This window comes from Barbatula barbatula, assembly GCF_947034865.1.
Source record: "Barbatula barbatula genome assembly, chromosome: 15".
Taxonomy (NCBI): Eukaryota; Metazoa; Chordata; class Actinopteri; order Cypriniformes; family Nemacheilidae; genus Barbatula; species Barbatula barbatula.
Genome location: NC_136778.1, coordinates 2,668,711 through 2,685,278, shown reverse-complemented (window position 1 = coordinate 2,685,278; position 16,568 = coordinate 2,668,711). Strand labels below are relative to the sequence as shown.

Genomic DNA, 16,568 nt, shown 5'->3' with positions numbered 1-16,568 from the left:
CAACTTCTGTTTGATTGACATGGAGTTTTAAACATAAAACTACGGACCGGGCTTTGTGTTGTCGATCGTTGCCTCTCTTTTGTTTTGTGCTGCATTGTTGATTTTTTCTCTCACGCTTCAATTAAAAGTCGCTCTTTGGAAGTTGTGCCAAAAATAGAGGCACGTAGTGAATCGCAGGGCTGTCAGAGCTACAGCGTGAGCGATCAGGTGGGCTACACCTAGTTTATCGGTGGATCTTTTCTCCATCTGTCTCTCTCTCCAAAGAATACAGCTTACCTCAGCTTGACACAGAGAATTAAAGATAGTCTTTATCGGCCCGCCCGTGGCGATTTGTGTTCCGACCGACTCTGCGATTATTTAAAATTCACTCAGGGTTTCTCTCTGTTGTCCTAGCGTAGCCTGCAGTGGTGTGTGTGTGTGGGAAAGTCTTTCTGTGGGTTTTAAATGTGTATCTATTGTTTGGATTTGTGCATGCGGGAGCGCTGCGCTCAGGACTCACCGGGCTCCGCTGCTCCGGCAGTGTAAGGATGTCATCATCGGCTCATATCACGTCAAGATTTCTTTGAAGTAAGCCCCGTCAAGGTTTTCTTTTACTGAAAAGAAAAAAGTGTAGAGCTGTGAGGTTTTCTGTTCAGATTCCCTCAGCATCTAAAGGAGAGATGGAAAAAAGATGGATGACAGACGTGTCAAGTGTTGTGCTTCAGTCCATCTCTCTCTCTCTCTCTCTCTCTCTCTCTCTCTCTCTCTCTCTGCATGTGTCACTCCTTTAGCTGTCTTACCTTCTTGCTTTTGTCACACTTTTTCTAACTTTCCTCCCTTTCTAGATCTCGAGGTGGCTGTCTCATGACCTGTCTCACTGTCTGTCACTGCATCTTTTCCCTTCTTTCTCAATTTCAATTTCAAGGTACTTTATTGGCATGATTGCAAGTTCTTACAATATTGCCAAAGCATTGAACATATAACAAAAGACATACAATAAGTACAAAAGAGAGGAAAGTACACGAAGATCTCATTTGATCATCTTCTGGCAGATTTCGTGTGCGTGTGTTTCTTTTACCCGCTGCAGATTTATTTTGGTTAATTAGTCCCATTGCTTCTTCTTTTTAGTATTTTATTTATATTATGTTACATTTATTTATATATATATATATATATACATACACACACACACACAAATACATACATACATACGTACATACATACATACATACATACATACGTACATACATACATACATACATACATACATACACATATATATATATACATATATATATATATATATATATATATATATATATATATATACATACACACACACACACACACACACACACACACACACACACATATACATAGTTTTATTTTTCGTTCTATGCTGTTATTTCATCTCTTTTGGTCTCACTTTCTCCTTTCCCCACTTTATTTCTCACTCTCTCTCTCATTCGCTCCCTCTCTCTGATTCTTACTCTGAAGCATCCCAAAATCGTCCCAATACCAAAAAAGGAATGACCAAAAATGTACCAAACCACAAATAATACAATGCATGATGCCTGCTGAAAGTAAATAAAAAGAAATTGTCTTTTCATCGTCTTGTCTTTTAAGATGATAAAACCACATTTGTATACAAAAGCACTTTCTCCTGTTTCTAGTGGGTGGGGCCCCTGGGTAACTCCAAAGATGTTTTTGGTACAGTGCATCCAGAAATAAAGATTACACAAAGAGCCACATTGGATAGTTTGAATGGCAGCATCTGTGCCAAACTGATATATATCTTGTGAATAATGAATGCGTCTTCGTTTAACGTGAGATGCAATTATTGCAGTGGTGTGGCGAGCAGTGTGTACTTGTGTGTGAATTTTCGCAGTACAGTATGTGATGAGTCGAGTGTTATTAATAGGGACGGATTTAACATCACATTTCCTGTAGAAAAACCAGTCATCTGTTGACGGTAGCGAGCTGCTCTCTTTCACTGCGATGGTGTTTTAATGTATTCTTTATTCTTGACGCTGGAATGTGATTAATTTCTCTGAAACGCTTTCACTTGTTCTCTTAAAAGAGTAGTTCACTTTAAAATAAGCCCTCGTTGACTTTCCGTAGTGGGGTAAAAATTACTATAGAGAGTCAACGGCGGCTTATTTTAAAGTGAACTACTCCTTTAAAGTGTCAGCTTTCCTGTGGCTCAGGGGTTATGTTGCTAGCAACGACAATGTCATGGGTTCGATCCCACGGGATTGCACATAGTCAGAAACAGATGCACCGTACACAATCCAATGCGAGTCGCTTTGGATGAAAGCGTCTGCCAAATGCATAAATGTAAAGTGCTAATTAATATTAAAAACTGTCTGTTAGCTTTAAGGATGTAGTGCGCTCCCAAAAGTTCTGAAGCAGATTTATGTATTTAATAATTGACAGACTTTCTCTAATACTAAAATCATTTTTAAGCGGTGTCGTGATGAGCAGTGGTGTCTTCGTGTGGCGCTTCCGTGTTGAGGCACGCCTGTGAACGTTTTGCTGAGAATTGTGTATTTCTCTGAGGTTAGTGAATAATTGTTAATTGTTTAACGAATCGTTCGTGAATCATTTAAGGCTCTGAATCATTATCAGAAGCTGAAGTGTTAATGAGCTCACATTCATGGACTTCTTTACTTTTTCTTCGTACACCCTGTACACTTTGCTCTTCGTGGAAAGCCACAGTACCAAACAACAGCTCCAGTAAACCTCATTTCACACTTCTGTCTAATTTAGCTGACTGCCACATAAAACTGCTAGCCGGAGCGCAATTTTGTTGCAGAGGGGCAGAAAAGACCAAAAGTGGCTTATTTTACTAAGAGCTTAATCTGTTTCCACACATACAAAAGAGGGAAACTAATAACGCCGCTTCCAACCTGAGGTCTCCAGAGTTATTACGAGTGGATGTCTGTGAAAGTGACGGCGAGATGAAGATGGAGTAAGCCTTTGGCTCTTCCATGGTATTAACATGAGTTAGCACAATTGTTAGAATAAACGAACAATAAACAATATTTTTACAGCATCTATTCATCTTAGTTATTAGGTTTACCATTTGTGCATTCACTCAATTTACCAGCATACAAGCAGATGGCTTCACGCTCGCCCTGTGGTTTTATACGTCTGGCTCAACATCACAACAAATCAAAACAAAGCTGGATTTGATGACACATTTATAAATACTTTTTATTGTACTTTAACATTTTGTTAATGCATAAGATCAAGGTTTTTGAAACTTCATGATGCCAAGGACCCCCAAATAAGATGAAGCTAAAGTGAGAGACCCCTTTCTATAATACACGTCCATCTATAATTTTTTATAAATATTGGAACATTTAAACTTTGTCATATAAATTGTAGATGTGATATTGTAAAGGCAACATATCGCTTCTAAACTTTTTGGCTAAAATAATGGGCTACATTCAATTCAAATGTATATGTAGGGTAGAAACTTTGAGTGCGGAAAAAGGTACTATAGCGGAAAACTGAAAAGATCCAAATACAAACAAAACTGAAAACTTTTCATGTAGCATAAAAGAGATCAAAAGTTAGTTTAGTAGTCCTAATGAAACATCTTTTTTTCCGGGGACCCCCTTGAAACCTTCTGGAAGCCCCCCAGTTTGAAAACCCCTGCACTAGACAACATGAACTATAATTGAGAAAGTTTTATTTTGGTTTATTGAAATAAATGTGAAATAAGTGTTATTTTAGACATACTCTAGAAAATGCTGGCTTATATGCGACCCAACGTTTTGTCAAAGAAGGGGCAAACCCAATCGTTGAGTTAAATTAACCCAAAACATATTTTTATATTAGAGCCAAAAATGAGTTACAAAAGCAACCCAGCGTTTTGGGTTGAAATAACCCAACACAGGTTCATTTATAACCCAACGTTTGGGGCGGTACCTTTTTGACCCAATGCTGGGTTGAAAATTCACTTTTATAGATGTAAATGAACCAATGTTAAACATTTTCAATTATAGTTCATGATATCTAAAGCATTAGCTCATGTGTATGTATAGAATGTTACTGTACAATGTATTTGTAAATGCTTTGCTTTGATTGGCTGTGGTGCAAAAGCACAGAGCGAGATGCCGTTTGCTTGCATGCTGGTAGATTGAGTGAATGCACAAATGGTTAGCTGTGATCCTTCTGTGGCTTGTGTTCACGGATTTTGGGAAAATCAATTACTAACACTTCTGCCGGCCGAATTTTGCATCACCTTATTAATATTCATAAACTGATAAGATTTACAACAAGCACGGTTTTGAGACGGCTCCCGCTCTTTCTTAATAAAACTCATTCAACTGGCTTTCTTGTGATTAGATTAATTAAAATCGCGAGGTCCTGGAGCCGAACACTTCAAGTCATAATGAAACCTTGCAATAGTTGAACGTCTCTTAACCATATGGAAGAGTGTGAGATTTCCTGTAAACTTCCAAATAGGCATTTTTCCTTGTGGGTCAGGTAAATAAACGCACATTTTTTCTCCTTTAAACGTTGACAGAATGTGGATTAAAATAAGTAGGTGTGCTAATTTTCTGCACGCTGCATCTCATGTGGTGTGGGCAGCTGTTACGAGATGCTTTTAAAATGCACAAAGAATCTGTGTTACCATCGCACGCATTGAAAGGCATTGAAAGTGTCGCTCACGTGTGTTTTTTTTACACCTGTCGGTCTAAAGTGCATGTTTGCTGGCAGATATTGAGATGTCGAGAGTGAATCTCGCATGTCACACCTGCCAACTAGTGCGACTTGTTTGCTTCGTTCTATTTCTAGGTGTGTTATGACAGGATATAATGAAAATGTCGTTTTCTCTGTCTCTCTAGAAAGCGCCACGCATCCTCTAAGAGGAAGTGATGTCACGACACCACCACCGTTTCGAGAGGGACTATCGAGCCCCCTGGGATCGCCGTGAACGACCCACCGGCCTTCACAACGGCACCTGCTCCTCCACGGCACCTCCCGTCGCCAACGGCAACAACCGCCCAGGGCTCCTCCCGCTCCCGGTCATCCCCTCTCTCCTGCCCACCCCCGTCACCATCGCCGTGACGACGGCCAGCAACGGCCTCGCCACCAAGCGTTCCGGGGCTCCGTCGTCTGCCGCTGCGCCCCCTGTGAAGGTAGGCCCCGATATGAGAGACGAAAACCGACAGCCAAACCACTTGCATTTCCATTTTACTCGCACCTTCCTTGCTGCCAGATTGCTTCATTTAGTTCTCGCTCTTCTTTTCCTCACTAATTTTCTCTTTCATTATGCAAATGAGAAACTCTGAGCAATGTGCCGAATTAAGCCTGAGCCCGTGGTTCTGTTGTGAGCGAGAAATAAAAGGCGTCAGCTTGCTATTTGAGCCGAGATCAATGCCATTCTGGCGAATAAGTTGAAGGAAAGAAAATACCAAGACTGCTGTTTCCCTCTCCATGCTGTTTAATCAGATTAGTCCGTGTTTCACTTGGATATCCTGCATAAAGACACTTTACCAACTACTTACCGAGCGAACCTTGATGACGCGTTGATTGACGTGTCCGTTGTTCATGTCGCCCACGTCAAAACAGAACTCATTTCAAAGATATTGTTCGCTGGTCACGGGGTATACTCCTCAATAATAGGCAGTGATGTTTACTATGATATGATTTATTTTTGCATTAGAGATACTACACGTTGTACTTCATCTTGGAGATGTGAGTGGTAATTTCCAGGTTAATTTCTCTTGGTTTCATTCGTTGCACAGTAGAGTTTGCCAGGTTCTCTTTATGCATTTGAAGGCCATCTTATGGGACAATGCAGGCTCAGAATCCTGGCATCTCAAAATACAGCTACTGTCATCTCACGCAGCAGTTTTTTTCTGAAGCTTTAAAGTTAGCTTAGCTACAATTCAGCTTCTATTTCGAGTTTTTTCAGCCTGATCTCATAAGAGTTTGTGACTTTTTTACAAGATGGCTAATTCCTGAATTCATACGATGTGAAGCATACAAAAACGTACGATTATTAGAAAAATGCAATACAGAAGGTTCCCCCTAATCCGGTGGTTCTCAACAGGAGGTTCGTGACCCACAAGGAGGCCCTGGCTGATTTCCAAGAGGGCCTCAGGATGACTAATTATTTTGAATTAGACATAATGAGCATTGACATGCATTTTAAAGGGGTCATATGGCGCGAATACCTGTTTATCTGTGTCTTTGGTGTGTTATCAGTTGCCCATGCATGTATTAGACACGTAAAATTACAAAAAATTTAAGTATCGTAAAAAAGATGCATTCTACCTTAAAGTGAATGCGCACCCAGACCTGCCTGGAACGCCTCGTGTAACCACACCCCCACAAATGTACGTCATTTCGTGGTATGATTTGACTAAGACCGCCCAAATGTAAACGCAAGTAAGGTGGAGATACCTGTCAGTACGATTGCTTTGGAACCTGATGTTCCAAATATGGTAAGAGGCGTTACATTTCCGTCACACGCTTGCAGTATTCGACCAATCACTACGCACTGGTTAACTAGCCAATCATTGCACACCTCGCTTTTCAAAGAGGCGGGGCAAAGAGGAGATACAAACATGCACGGTATGTGGAAATTACAGCGTTTTTGAACGTCAAATCGTGTATACACATCTCATCACATCTAAAACAAACAATAATATTCGCTTTAGCCGTGTCACATGACTCCTTCAAAACAACAAAAAACTGAGATAATTCTTAATATTTGTCTATTGTTAAATTGAATAAACAAAAAAGTAATTTGATGTCAACGGCCATCAAAGTTACAGTGTTGCTTTGCCCATGGTCCAGCTAGATATTATACAAATTAATATAAAAGAATGAAACGACAATAAGCCTTGCTATCTGACAAAGAACGTGAGAGCGAGACATAAGAAAGACAGAAAGGTGTGTAATTGATAAGAGATCGTAAACCCTTGTGTCAGCACAGTATCTGTCTATTTGCGTCACACATTCTATACTCGTTGAACGATGAAGAATGAGGCTACTGTGTCTTTAAAAGCCGCCTTTTCCTGAGCTGTCTGTCATGACAAACGATTCGCTTCAAAGCGAACAAACGACTCTTAATTGAACTAGAGGTGTGGCAGACTTATTTACTAGCCTCCCCCTCTAATTAATTTTGTTCGTAGTGCTTTTGTTTATTTATTTATTCCCCGAGCGTGACAATAAATCTAGAGGCGTTGACAGCGTATTTATTCATAAAACCCAGGAGTACCCGTGAAAGTTATTATGGTCTGTATAGAGTGTCAGAACTAGACTAATTACTCACACAGATCATAAACAAACAGAAGTATCCAAAAAGTAATGAAAGATTCATTTGTCATGGTATTATGCTTATATCAGGTTTTTGGGTATGAATTGTTCACAGCGCTATAAGTTTCGGGATCTTTCGTGCGAATGTGGTAATGAATCATTTTCATAGCTGTCAATCACGAGTGCAGAGGTAGACCCAACAGAAGCTGAAGATAATGTGGGTGTGAAACTGTAGGGAAGCCAAAACTTGTTGGCAGAACTTGTTAAAACTAACAAAAATATTGAACTGTGTCTGCAGATTCTGTTCCAGTCAATCTGGGCATGCAACAATGAGTAACAATGAGAATCTTTACTGGAAAATGAACTACATTTCTCTTATAGTAAAAGTGTACTTACCATGTTGTTTGGTTTACTACAAACATAGTCATAGTTGGGAAAATTGCTTTATGTCTTTGTTCTGTTGAGCACAAAAGAAGATATTCTGAAGGAAGTAGGAAAGCAAACAGTTCTAGTGCACGTTTGACTACTATTGTCATTTTTCCAAGAACTGTTTGGGCACAAGCATCCCTCCAAATATCTTCTCTGTGTTCATCAGAACAAATACATTTATACAGGTTTGGAACAACTCAAGGGTGATGAAAACATTTATTTTGGTCTGAACTGTCTCTTTAATCGGAGGAATCGTGGATTGACCCCTACCATCATGCATTGCTTGTCAGAGTTATTTGTGCATCACAGAATAATCATAAAATCTTTTTTAGCGTAACGGCATCTTAGCAAGGTACCTTATGCCATTGGATATTCCATCCAATGTTTATGCATGATGCCCCTGATTTTCATGTGGGGAGCAACATGCAAAAGATTCCTTCAGATTCCACGCAATATGCCATTTTTTATCTTAACACCAGCGTGTGATTGGATTTGTCTGGAGGGGATGTTAGTATGAATATTTCACAAACGCTTCAGACATCCAGTTAAAACTGGCAGCTGTGTAGAAATGCCCATACTGAGTGGAAGTTTAACCCTGTCTTCAAGGGATATTGCTTGCATTTTCACACGATGAGATTTTGATTCTGGCGTGAGTACAGTAAATATAGACCTTTAACACAATCTTGGTGAATCACTTTATTAGAAGGGAAAAGACTGTATAATTTATGCTGCGCAGAATACTAAGGGTGTATATGTTCTTGTAGCTCAATTGGTAGAGCATTGTGTTAGCAACGCAAAGCTTGTTGGTTCAATTCGCAGAGAAAATGCATATTGGTACAAAAAAGCGTACATTGACTCTCAAAATGGATGTGTTAATACATACAAATTGTGTTATTTTAACACATTTTATGTTGATTCTGTGCATAATAAATGAAAGGGACAACACAAGTTGTCAAAAGTAACACAAAATGTGTTGTCCCGAAAAATAACATTCGTTTTATCATTCACGGCTGTTTTAAGAGTGTTGAATGCACTTAGATGTTCTACCCAACATCAGTGTTCCATGGTCGAAAGAATATCATACGGGATAAATTTGACATTGAATAAATAATGAATGCAATTGTAATTTATTTTTATGGTTGTCTTTAACAATATTGGAAGTCCCCTATTTCTACCTGATGAGATATTCTGTTGTGTTGCATGACTAGTTATGAAAATAACCAGATGCTTTGAATCCTTATTTTTAGGCTCCCTTGTGGACCCTGTTCCCCCGGTTACATTGTGGAGGCACTTTAATTAATTTCCAAACCCGCTTCTTTCGCTCATCTGTGTTTTGTTTCTGAAACCACATACGTGACCACATACTGTAAATGTGAGAGTACTGTATAAATAACACAGCCGCTGTATATTTGTATTTACAGTCGTTCTCTAACTACTGGTTTACCCAAAACTCAAAACTCTACATTGGTTTGCCGTGTAATTCTAGAAATGCAAATCAAGTTTTTTGTTAAGACTCTTTTGGATGAACTTTGTTACGTCTGCCAGTGCCAACCCCAATTTCCCTCGACCATTTACAGTGGGTTTCTGTGCGTTGAAACCCCATTTTAGTTTCGCCATTTAAATGTTGTCTACTAGTTATGCGCTTATTTATCAGTAGTTTCATTCGGCAGCTTCATCTCGAGGCTGAATAAACATTCGTTTTTTGCAACACGAGTGCAGATTGATGCGGAAGGATGAGAAGGCCAATTCATTTCAATGCGAACGCCATTCTCACAGGCTTTAGCTCTCACTCACACATTTCAAGGGTGCCGTACACTACAGTGTGCAAATTCAGAGAGAGAGAGAGAGAGAGAAAATAGACCAGCTGGAAGTGCGAATCTGAAAACCAATGAATGATGGAATCAAAGCGCCGCTGTTGAGCCAAGAGCCGTTCTGCGGGGGAAAATGAACTTCAGTTGACTTTCCAAATAATGGAAGTATTACTGTAAAGTTGCAGAGAAGTGTTGGCATTGATACGATTTCAGTGTGTCAGGGTTTTTTTTAGCGCTAGAGTTTGTGCGGCTGTTTTCCCATCTTGCATTTCTTTGCAAAGTCTTTGCAAAGTTTCATTTATTATTTACTCATTGTCATGTTGTTCCAAACCTTTTTTTATCCGGGAGACCGCCGAAGGAGATGTTATAAAGATCCAGTGAATGTGTCGTGTTCTTGACATCCTGACTTTGTGCCGTAATCGATATAGAAGGTTCAGCGTGAAATTTAGATTAAATTTAATGAATGACAAATTTTCGACTGTTTATTTTTGGGTGAACTGTTTCTTTAACAATTGTCCGGAAAACGGTACCCTATCTACGGTAGAGTCTCTTCATGGATGAATTCAAGCTTACAAATCAAGCAATTAATAAAACAGCAGCTTGTCTTCATTACCAAGACGCTGGGAAGGTCAAAAAACACACTTGCTGCTGTTTTTACCAACATCCGTCGCGTTCCAGTAAACATATTCAACACGAAGTAAATGAGAAGGTGATTCACGACGTCTTTGGTCGTACCAAGATTATACATCACAGGATACAGATTGTGTTAATTTCCTCCTGATATTTACCGCTCGTTTATTTCTCCTCAGGGAGAGCAGAGGAGAAGTGGAGACATGGCGGTGGCATTTGAATCATTAGTCCTGTGCTGTCATCTATTGCTCTCTGCCATTTATATCTAGAATGGGAAGAGAGGGAAACCCAAGCGCCTTCTTCAAAAGTCATGAACATGAAATATTAATGCTTGGTAAAATTCCGTTCCTGCTTTTTTGTGTTCTGGCCTTGAAAACTCAATTTACTCTTCGCATGTGGATTATGGAATAACCGGACGTATCTTTGGGGTCAAAATGTGCCGGCCTCGCGTTTATCTTCTCATCTCATCCTGTGTGTGTTTATACATTTTAATATCACAACTTGAGCGTGTTGAAGTGAGAACGCAATGCGTTGGTTTTTTATGTAGTATAAACTAATTTCTGGGTCTGTTCGATGTTTATCGTATCGGGATCGGAAGGGTTTATGAAGCATTTATTTAAAACTTTCAATGAGCAACAAAAAATGAGCGCCCTAAACATGCTTTTGTTTATTTTTGTTGGGTTGAATTGACCCAACATTTTGTAATTGCTTATATTAATTCAGTATTTGATAGTATTTGACTTATAAGGTTTCACATTCTTGTAGTTGTAACACAGTATATCGATATTAATGATTACTTTCTTTTTAGACCATTATTCTGTAATTTCTTATAGTTATACCACAGACATGTAATGTTTTGTTATTTGCGGTTCTTTAGATTACACAAAACACGTTCTTATAAGTAAAACGTTTTTCTATGGCATCACTGTTCGAAGCACATTCATTTTTAAGAGTGTTATCTTTGTACTTTTAAATGTTTTCCAGTCCAAAGATGTGTAGAGAACATGGCGTCAATTATGGGGTCAATGATGGGCGAAAGGTTTTGGTTCATTTACTCAGATTCTTATAAGAAGCATATATCCTCATTTTTCATATTTGAAAAAGGCTATTTCCACAGCAATGAACCATTTGTGAAACTGTAAAAAGTTTTTTATGGAAGCATTCAGCAAAAAAATATTCTTCCATGGTAATGTAAAGCACTTTTTTAAGATTGCATTGTGTTTTTGAATGTTTAGTTTGCTGTAAAAGGTGGTCTTAAACGTAGACACTCAAGGCAAGTATACTGTGCTTTGTTTATGGTAATAACAGATTGTCAATCACACACGTGCAGGCTCTCTGACCTGGAATTCTTCAAAACGTGTTGGAAATATATTTTTCTTTGCAAAGGGCTTTGAGAAATGTTGAATGGAGGCAGGAGGCCATTGTTCCAGAGACAATGACAAGTGACGGAAGTTTAAATGTGATTGAGTGATCCAAACGAAAAGAGCCATTTATTTTTTCCACACAAGTACCATTTTTATTGAATTTCAATATATTATATAAGCGTGTGTCTGTGGCACGTCTGTTTGTAAGGCTGCTGATCACATGGCCTTCCACAATTGTTCCTCGAGAGACACATACTGTAAATGTACTGTACAGAATTTCCAATCCAATTACTTTGCCCGTTCAGCTTTGTGTCTTGAACATCACTTACAGTTTCCGACCGTGCGTATTGAAACGGTTTTACTGCTGTGTCATTCAAAGGCGAATCCAAATGGCTCGGTTGCCTTTTCCGTCCAGTCCCAAATTAATTTGTTTGATGTGTTCCCACAGCAGAAGCATTTAGAGCCAAGTTGCACATTTTAGTTGTTAATTGTACACAGTGGGCAGCCTGTTTTCTGATGCTCGCCAACGGAAGTAACATGCATTTGTTAACTTCTTTGTTCCCCGATATACTGTCATGCTTAATGTCTACTGCACCAGTGTGTTAATATATTATAACATATAATATACATATGATCTACGTTTTTGTCGGATTCCAAATGATATTTGTTAATAATGTTTAAAATGATTATTAATCTTTAATAAGTATCTTTAATATGACATGGACTGTATAAACAGAGCCTAAGAAATGTATTAGACCACATGTCATAATAAAGAAAATTTAACAATCTCGCCAAAACTTTAAAAATAGCCAAATTCTATACCCAAATGTAAAAAATTAACCTTTGGAACTTCGTTTTAGGCATTCATTAATATAAGGCATCTGAAACTTTTAAATGGATGGTGGTTTAGATCATTTTTGTAAACAAGGCAATTTTAAAAAAGCTTCTCTGAAGTGATGGTATTTTTGGATCCCCAACAAACTTTCGTGAACCATTTCTTGCGCAAGCTTTTATGAACTGTAAAATCTTTAATTACAGCAATTAACCTTTTGTGTAAAGTTCTGTGGATGTTAATAGTTGTTAATGGAACCATGCAGCTGGACAAACAACATTTCAAGTTTAGTCCGATCAAGTAATTGGATCAAATATATCTAGTAGCATCCGTGACTTTAAATTACGTAAATATCTCGTAGCACTTCTTGCTTCGGACTGGGCCTTTAGCGAACTTTATTTGACATGCAGTAGAAGAGAAAAATAAAAAATAACACATCTGGTCAAATCTTTTTTCAATTTGTTTCAATCTTGATCTGAAGGTGTATGCCTAAATGTCTGAAATTTAATTTACGGACAAAAATATAAAAAAATGTCATCACAATCTGAAACTTTTTTAAATACATACAATACATTTTTCACTCACAACATAATTCTCATAGTTCCCTTTGTGTTACTCCACAGTTTTGATGGGCTAACTATTCTTTCTACAATTAAAAAAAAATGAATATGTAGCCTAAGTAAGTGTTTTAAAACTCTTGACCGGTAGTTTATGTTTTGCTGGAAAACCATTATGAATGATTTAGGCGGCTGAAGAATCCCATGATACGTACGATTTTAGGTTTGGAAAGCAACCGTGAACGGAAGGTTAGAACCTTGGGGGAGCGCGTGGGACGGATCAGTCCTGGTGCACCTTTACACGATCATCTTGGATTTGAATCAGGAAACCTGTGTTCTTTATAAATAGCCCAGTGTGGACCTGACAGTCAGACTGTGTTCAAGAACATTCCAGCACTCGAGAGGCTGTACCTTTAGCCGTTACATCTGTATTAGAGGTGTTGTCATTTTTTATGAAACATTAAGATGTGTTTTATCTCATTGCACATTGTGTGCACATGCTCTCTTGTTGGGAATATTCTAGATTAATTTGCATTAGAATGAGGTTTATGCGTGTACATATATTTACATTTATGCGCTTGTATTCAAAGCGACTTTCAGGGTATTCGAGGATCACGTTTCCTTGGACTTCGAACCCATAACCTCTGGGCTGACGCAATGCTCTATCAATTGAGCTACAGACCCGCTGCTTATTTCTGATGCCATGAAGCTCCCGGCCGCAGAGACTTCCAGAAACTCAAACATATAGTGTTGAGAACTTATTGCAACTCGCCTCTCAGAAAGTCCAGCGGTAACATGGCGATTAGCATTTTTCAGTGCCAGAAGACAAGCCAAGCGCTGACTGAGTTGCAACACTGTTGCCCTAAGAGTCTGTGTCTGGCGGAGCGCCTGCAGGAGACGAATGTAGATCTTGTTCCTTTTTCCATCTGGCTGTTTTGTGGAACTGACAGTTCTAACATTTGTAGTAATAAGAAACGTGGCGTATAAGCAGCGCGCTTGTCAGGCGTTTCCTGATCCTGTTCTTTCCTTTACACGTTTTCTGTCTCCTTTTCCAAATAGCTTTCATCCTGGGTGGTACAAGCGGTTCTTGGCGGAGGGCGTTTGTAGGAGCCGAAGCCGGCCTGACTGTATGCACGCCTGTGTGAAATTGCTTTGTTCATCCATTGTTTCTGAGTGGCAGGCATGTGATGCTCATCTGATGGTGTCGCTCTCTGACGTGATGCATTATCACTTTTGAAGAACTTTCTTTGCGGTTATTCAGTGCAGGCACTCATGTTTTACATTTTATATATAAAATAATTGTATTGTCATGAAGCAAGGTAGATATGAGAAAGGTATTATTTTTATCATTAAAATACTTTCCTTCCCAGTTGAAATTCCAGTCGAGAGAAAGTAAGTTTGCATTCCTGAAGAAAGTAAACAATGTGGTGCTCGCTTAATTTCCGTGGCTTTTTTGTTTGGAGCGTCAGTTTCACAGTTTTTAGCAGTGATGTGAGACAGGACAGAAGGTCGGAGAGTTCGGGAAAGTGATTTGCATACAAGCATTATCAATCGTATTTCTTCTAATTGCTATTTATAAGTAAGTATTTTCTATTTAGTATATTTTACTTTTAAGTATCATTAATCTGTCCAACCTTTAAGTTTCTAGCTCAACCAATGGTGCAATTTTGGCGAGGGACTACCTCTCTGTCCTTCCAAAACAAAGCAAGTGTTGTAATTGTTGATGTTTGTTTCCAAATAGTTTAACTATTATTTTGTCTTTGAGTCATGTGAAATGATGTAAAAGGCATCATGTGGAAATATTTACCATGCTGTAACTAAAGTAACCATAGCTATTTGGATTAAGTAAAACTATAGTAACCAAAAAATGACTGTCTTTGCATATACAGTGTTAAGATATGCACTTAAAGAAATGGAAGGATCGATAGATATTTGTATTTATTATTATAAATATATAAATGTTTTAAAGTGTAATTTTTGCTTGTATGTGATGAATGAGTGCTATTTTTATAGTATAAAATAGAGGACTGTATTCTGATTGGGATCCCGCGGGACCCAACGCAAATCTTGCGGGAGTGGGCGGGCTAGCAAGGATGGAGCCGGTAAACAAAGTAGAGAGGAATATTAAAGCTGGGATTTACTGCACAGAACAGAAGCAAGGGAAGTCCGACATTTGGACAAATTTCTCTATTGTTACTGACTAAAGTGATAGAGAATTATAATTCGTAAGTTGCAATAAATGTGCAAAATTGTTAATATACAACGGACACAAATCTGGGACCTATGGGTTGAGGCGACATACCTGCTCGATTATACCTGGTCAAAGTAAGCTCTGCTTCAAAGATAAGTGTTAAGCAAGATATACCTCTTTTCTTTATTATTTGTCAGTTTCACATTGTTACGATTGAATACTGGTGTGCTGTTATAGGCACAGCTGAAGGCTAGATTTATATAGCCTTTCAGAAATAAAAAGTTTTTTTGGTCTAATAAAAAATGTCATTTGTCACATGTCGTAATTTTTTAAGTTATTTGTCGGGCGTGGTGCTTAACCCTCACATGAACATATTTATCGCCCATAAAATTAGCATTTAATTAGGCGCAAATGTTCTATATTTATGAACATTAGCATACCTCATTATTGGTTTTAAATTCTATACGCTAAATTGTTCGCGGGTGCGGGCGGGAGCGAAACACACACGTTGCGGGAGCAGGCGGGATTGGTCAGAAATTCACTGGGAGCGGGCGGAAGCGTGATTAAAAAATCAGTCCCGCGCAGGGCTGTAGTATGAACAATTATCATTCTGCTCATCTCTGTGAATCCGAAGTTACTCTTGATGGTGTTCTGTGCTGTCCACCACATGAAAAGGTCAGTGGTTCCATTGCCACCATTAAAAAGGTCATTTTAAAGGGCCGGACCTCGCGAGCAGAGCGCTGCGAGCGGACAAGCTGTCTTTGAGGTGTGCTGTATTGGACGTCTGGGAGAAATGCAGTGAGTTGGTTTTAACTGACAGATTCTTTGTAAGTAACACCATTACTGCAACCTCACGAACACCCCGAGGTTCTCCTGCCAACAGCTATAAAAATGATATTCCACGGGGCCATTAATTTCAGGCAGAACGCTTTCTCCATTTTGCATGTTAGATTGAATTGAACAGGATGTCCTTGGGGTTTTTTGTGAGTGGCATCATTTTGTGGGCAAAAATTAAAGTTTAGTTCTCACTCTGTTGTTTTCCATTCCGTGACCTTTCATATAACCTGACCTTTAATCACACAGAAAACCGTGTCCGTGTAAAATGCCTGCGCAGGGTGAGACCTGTCGAATCTAGATGATTCGTTTGTCGTGCGTTGCTTTTGCTTTCAATCACGGATATTCAGTTCTTTTTTTGTCAAATATAGCTCAGCCGAAGGCGTCCGTTGACGGGAGTGGATGCTTTCAGACCGCCATTTATTCAATCAAATATCTGCCGTTTCAAAAAGAGCAGCAGGAGAGCCAGACCCCCCAAGCAGGCTTTAAAATGTCCTGTGTCCGAATGCACCCCTACTGGGCTCATGAGCGTCATGTCATTTGCTTCATTGGAAGAAAAAGGACCATCTGCTTGGTTACTTTCCCCACCACACAAGACCTACATAAATAACTGGCATTTAGAAAGGTCCGACAGTAAGAGTTGACATTCAGTGGACCATC

General features: G+C 39.0%; 1 protein-coding gene across 2 annotated transcripts in view; it reads left to right on the top strand.

Annotated features, from left to right (window-relative positions):
- Positions 1-16,568, top strand: part of klhl29 (kelch like family member 29) — a 173,223-nt gene that overhangs the window by 54,614 nt on the left and 102,041 nt on the right. For both annotated transcript variants that reach the window (XM_079475405.1, XM_079475406.1), the window contains one exon: positions 4,839-5,132. In XM_079475405.1, the coding sequence (XP_079331531.1) occupies positions 4,869-5,132 (264 nt within the window). In that variant the 5' untranslated portion in view covers positions 4,839-4,868. The remainder of the gene's footprint in view (positions 1-4,838; positions 5,133-16,568) is intronic.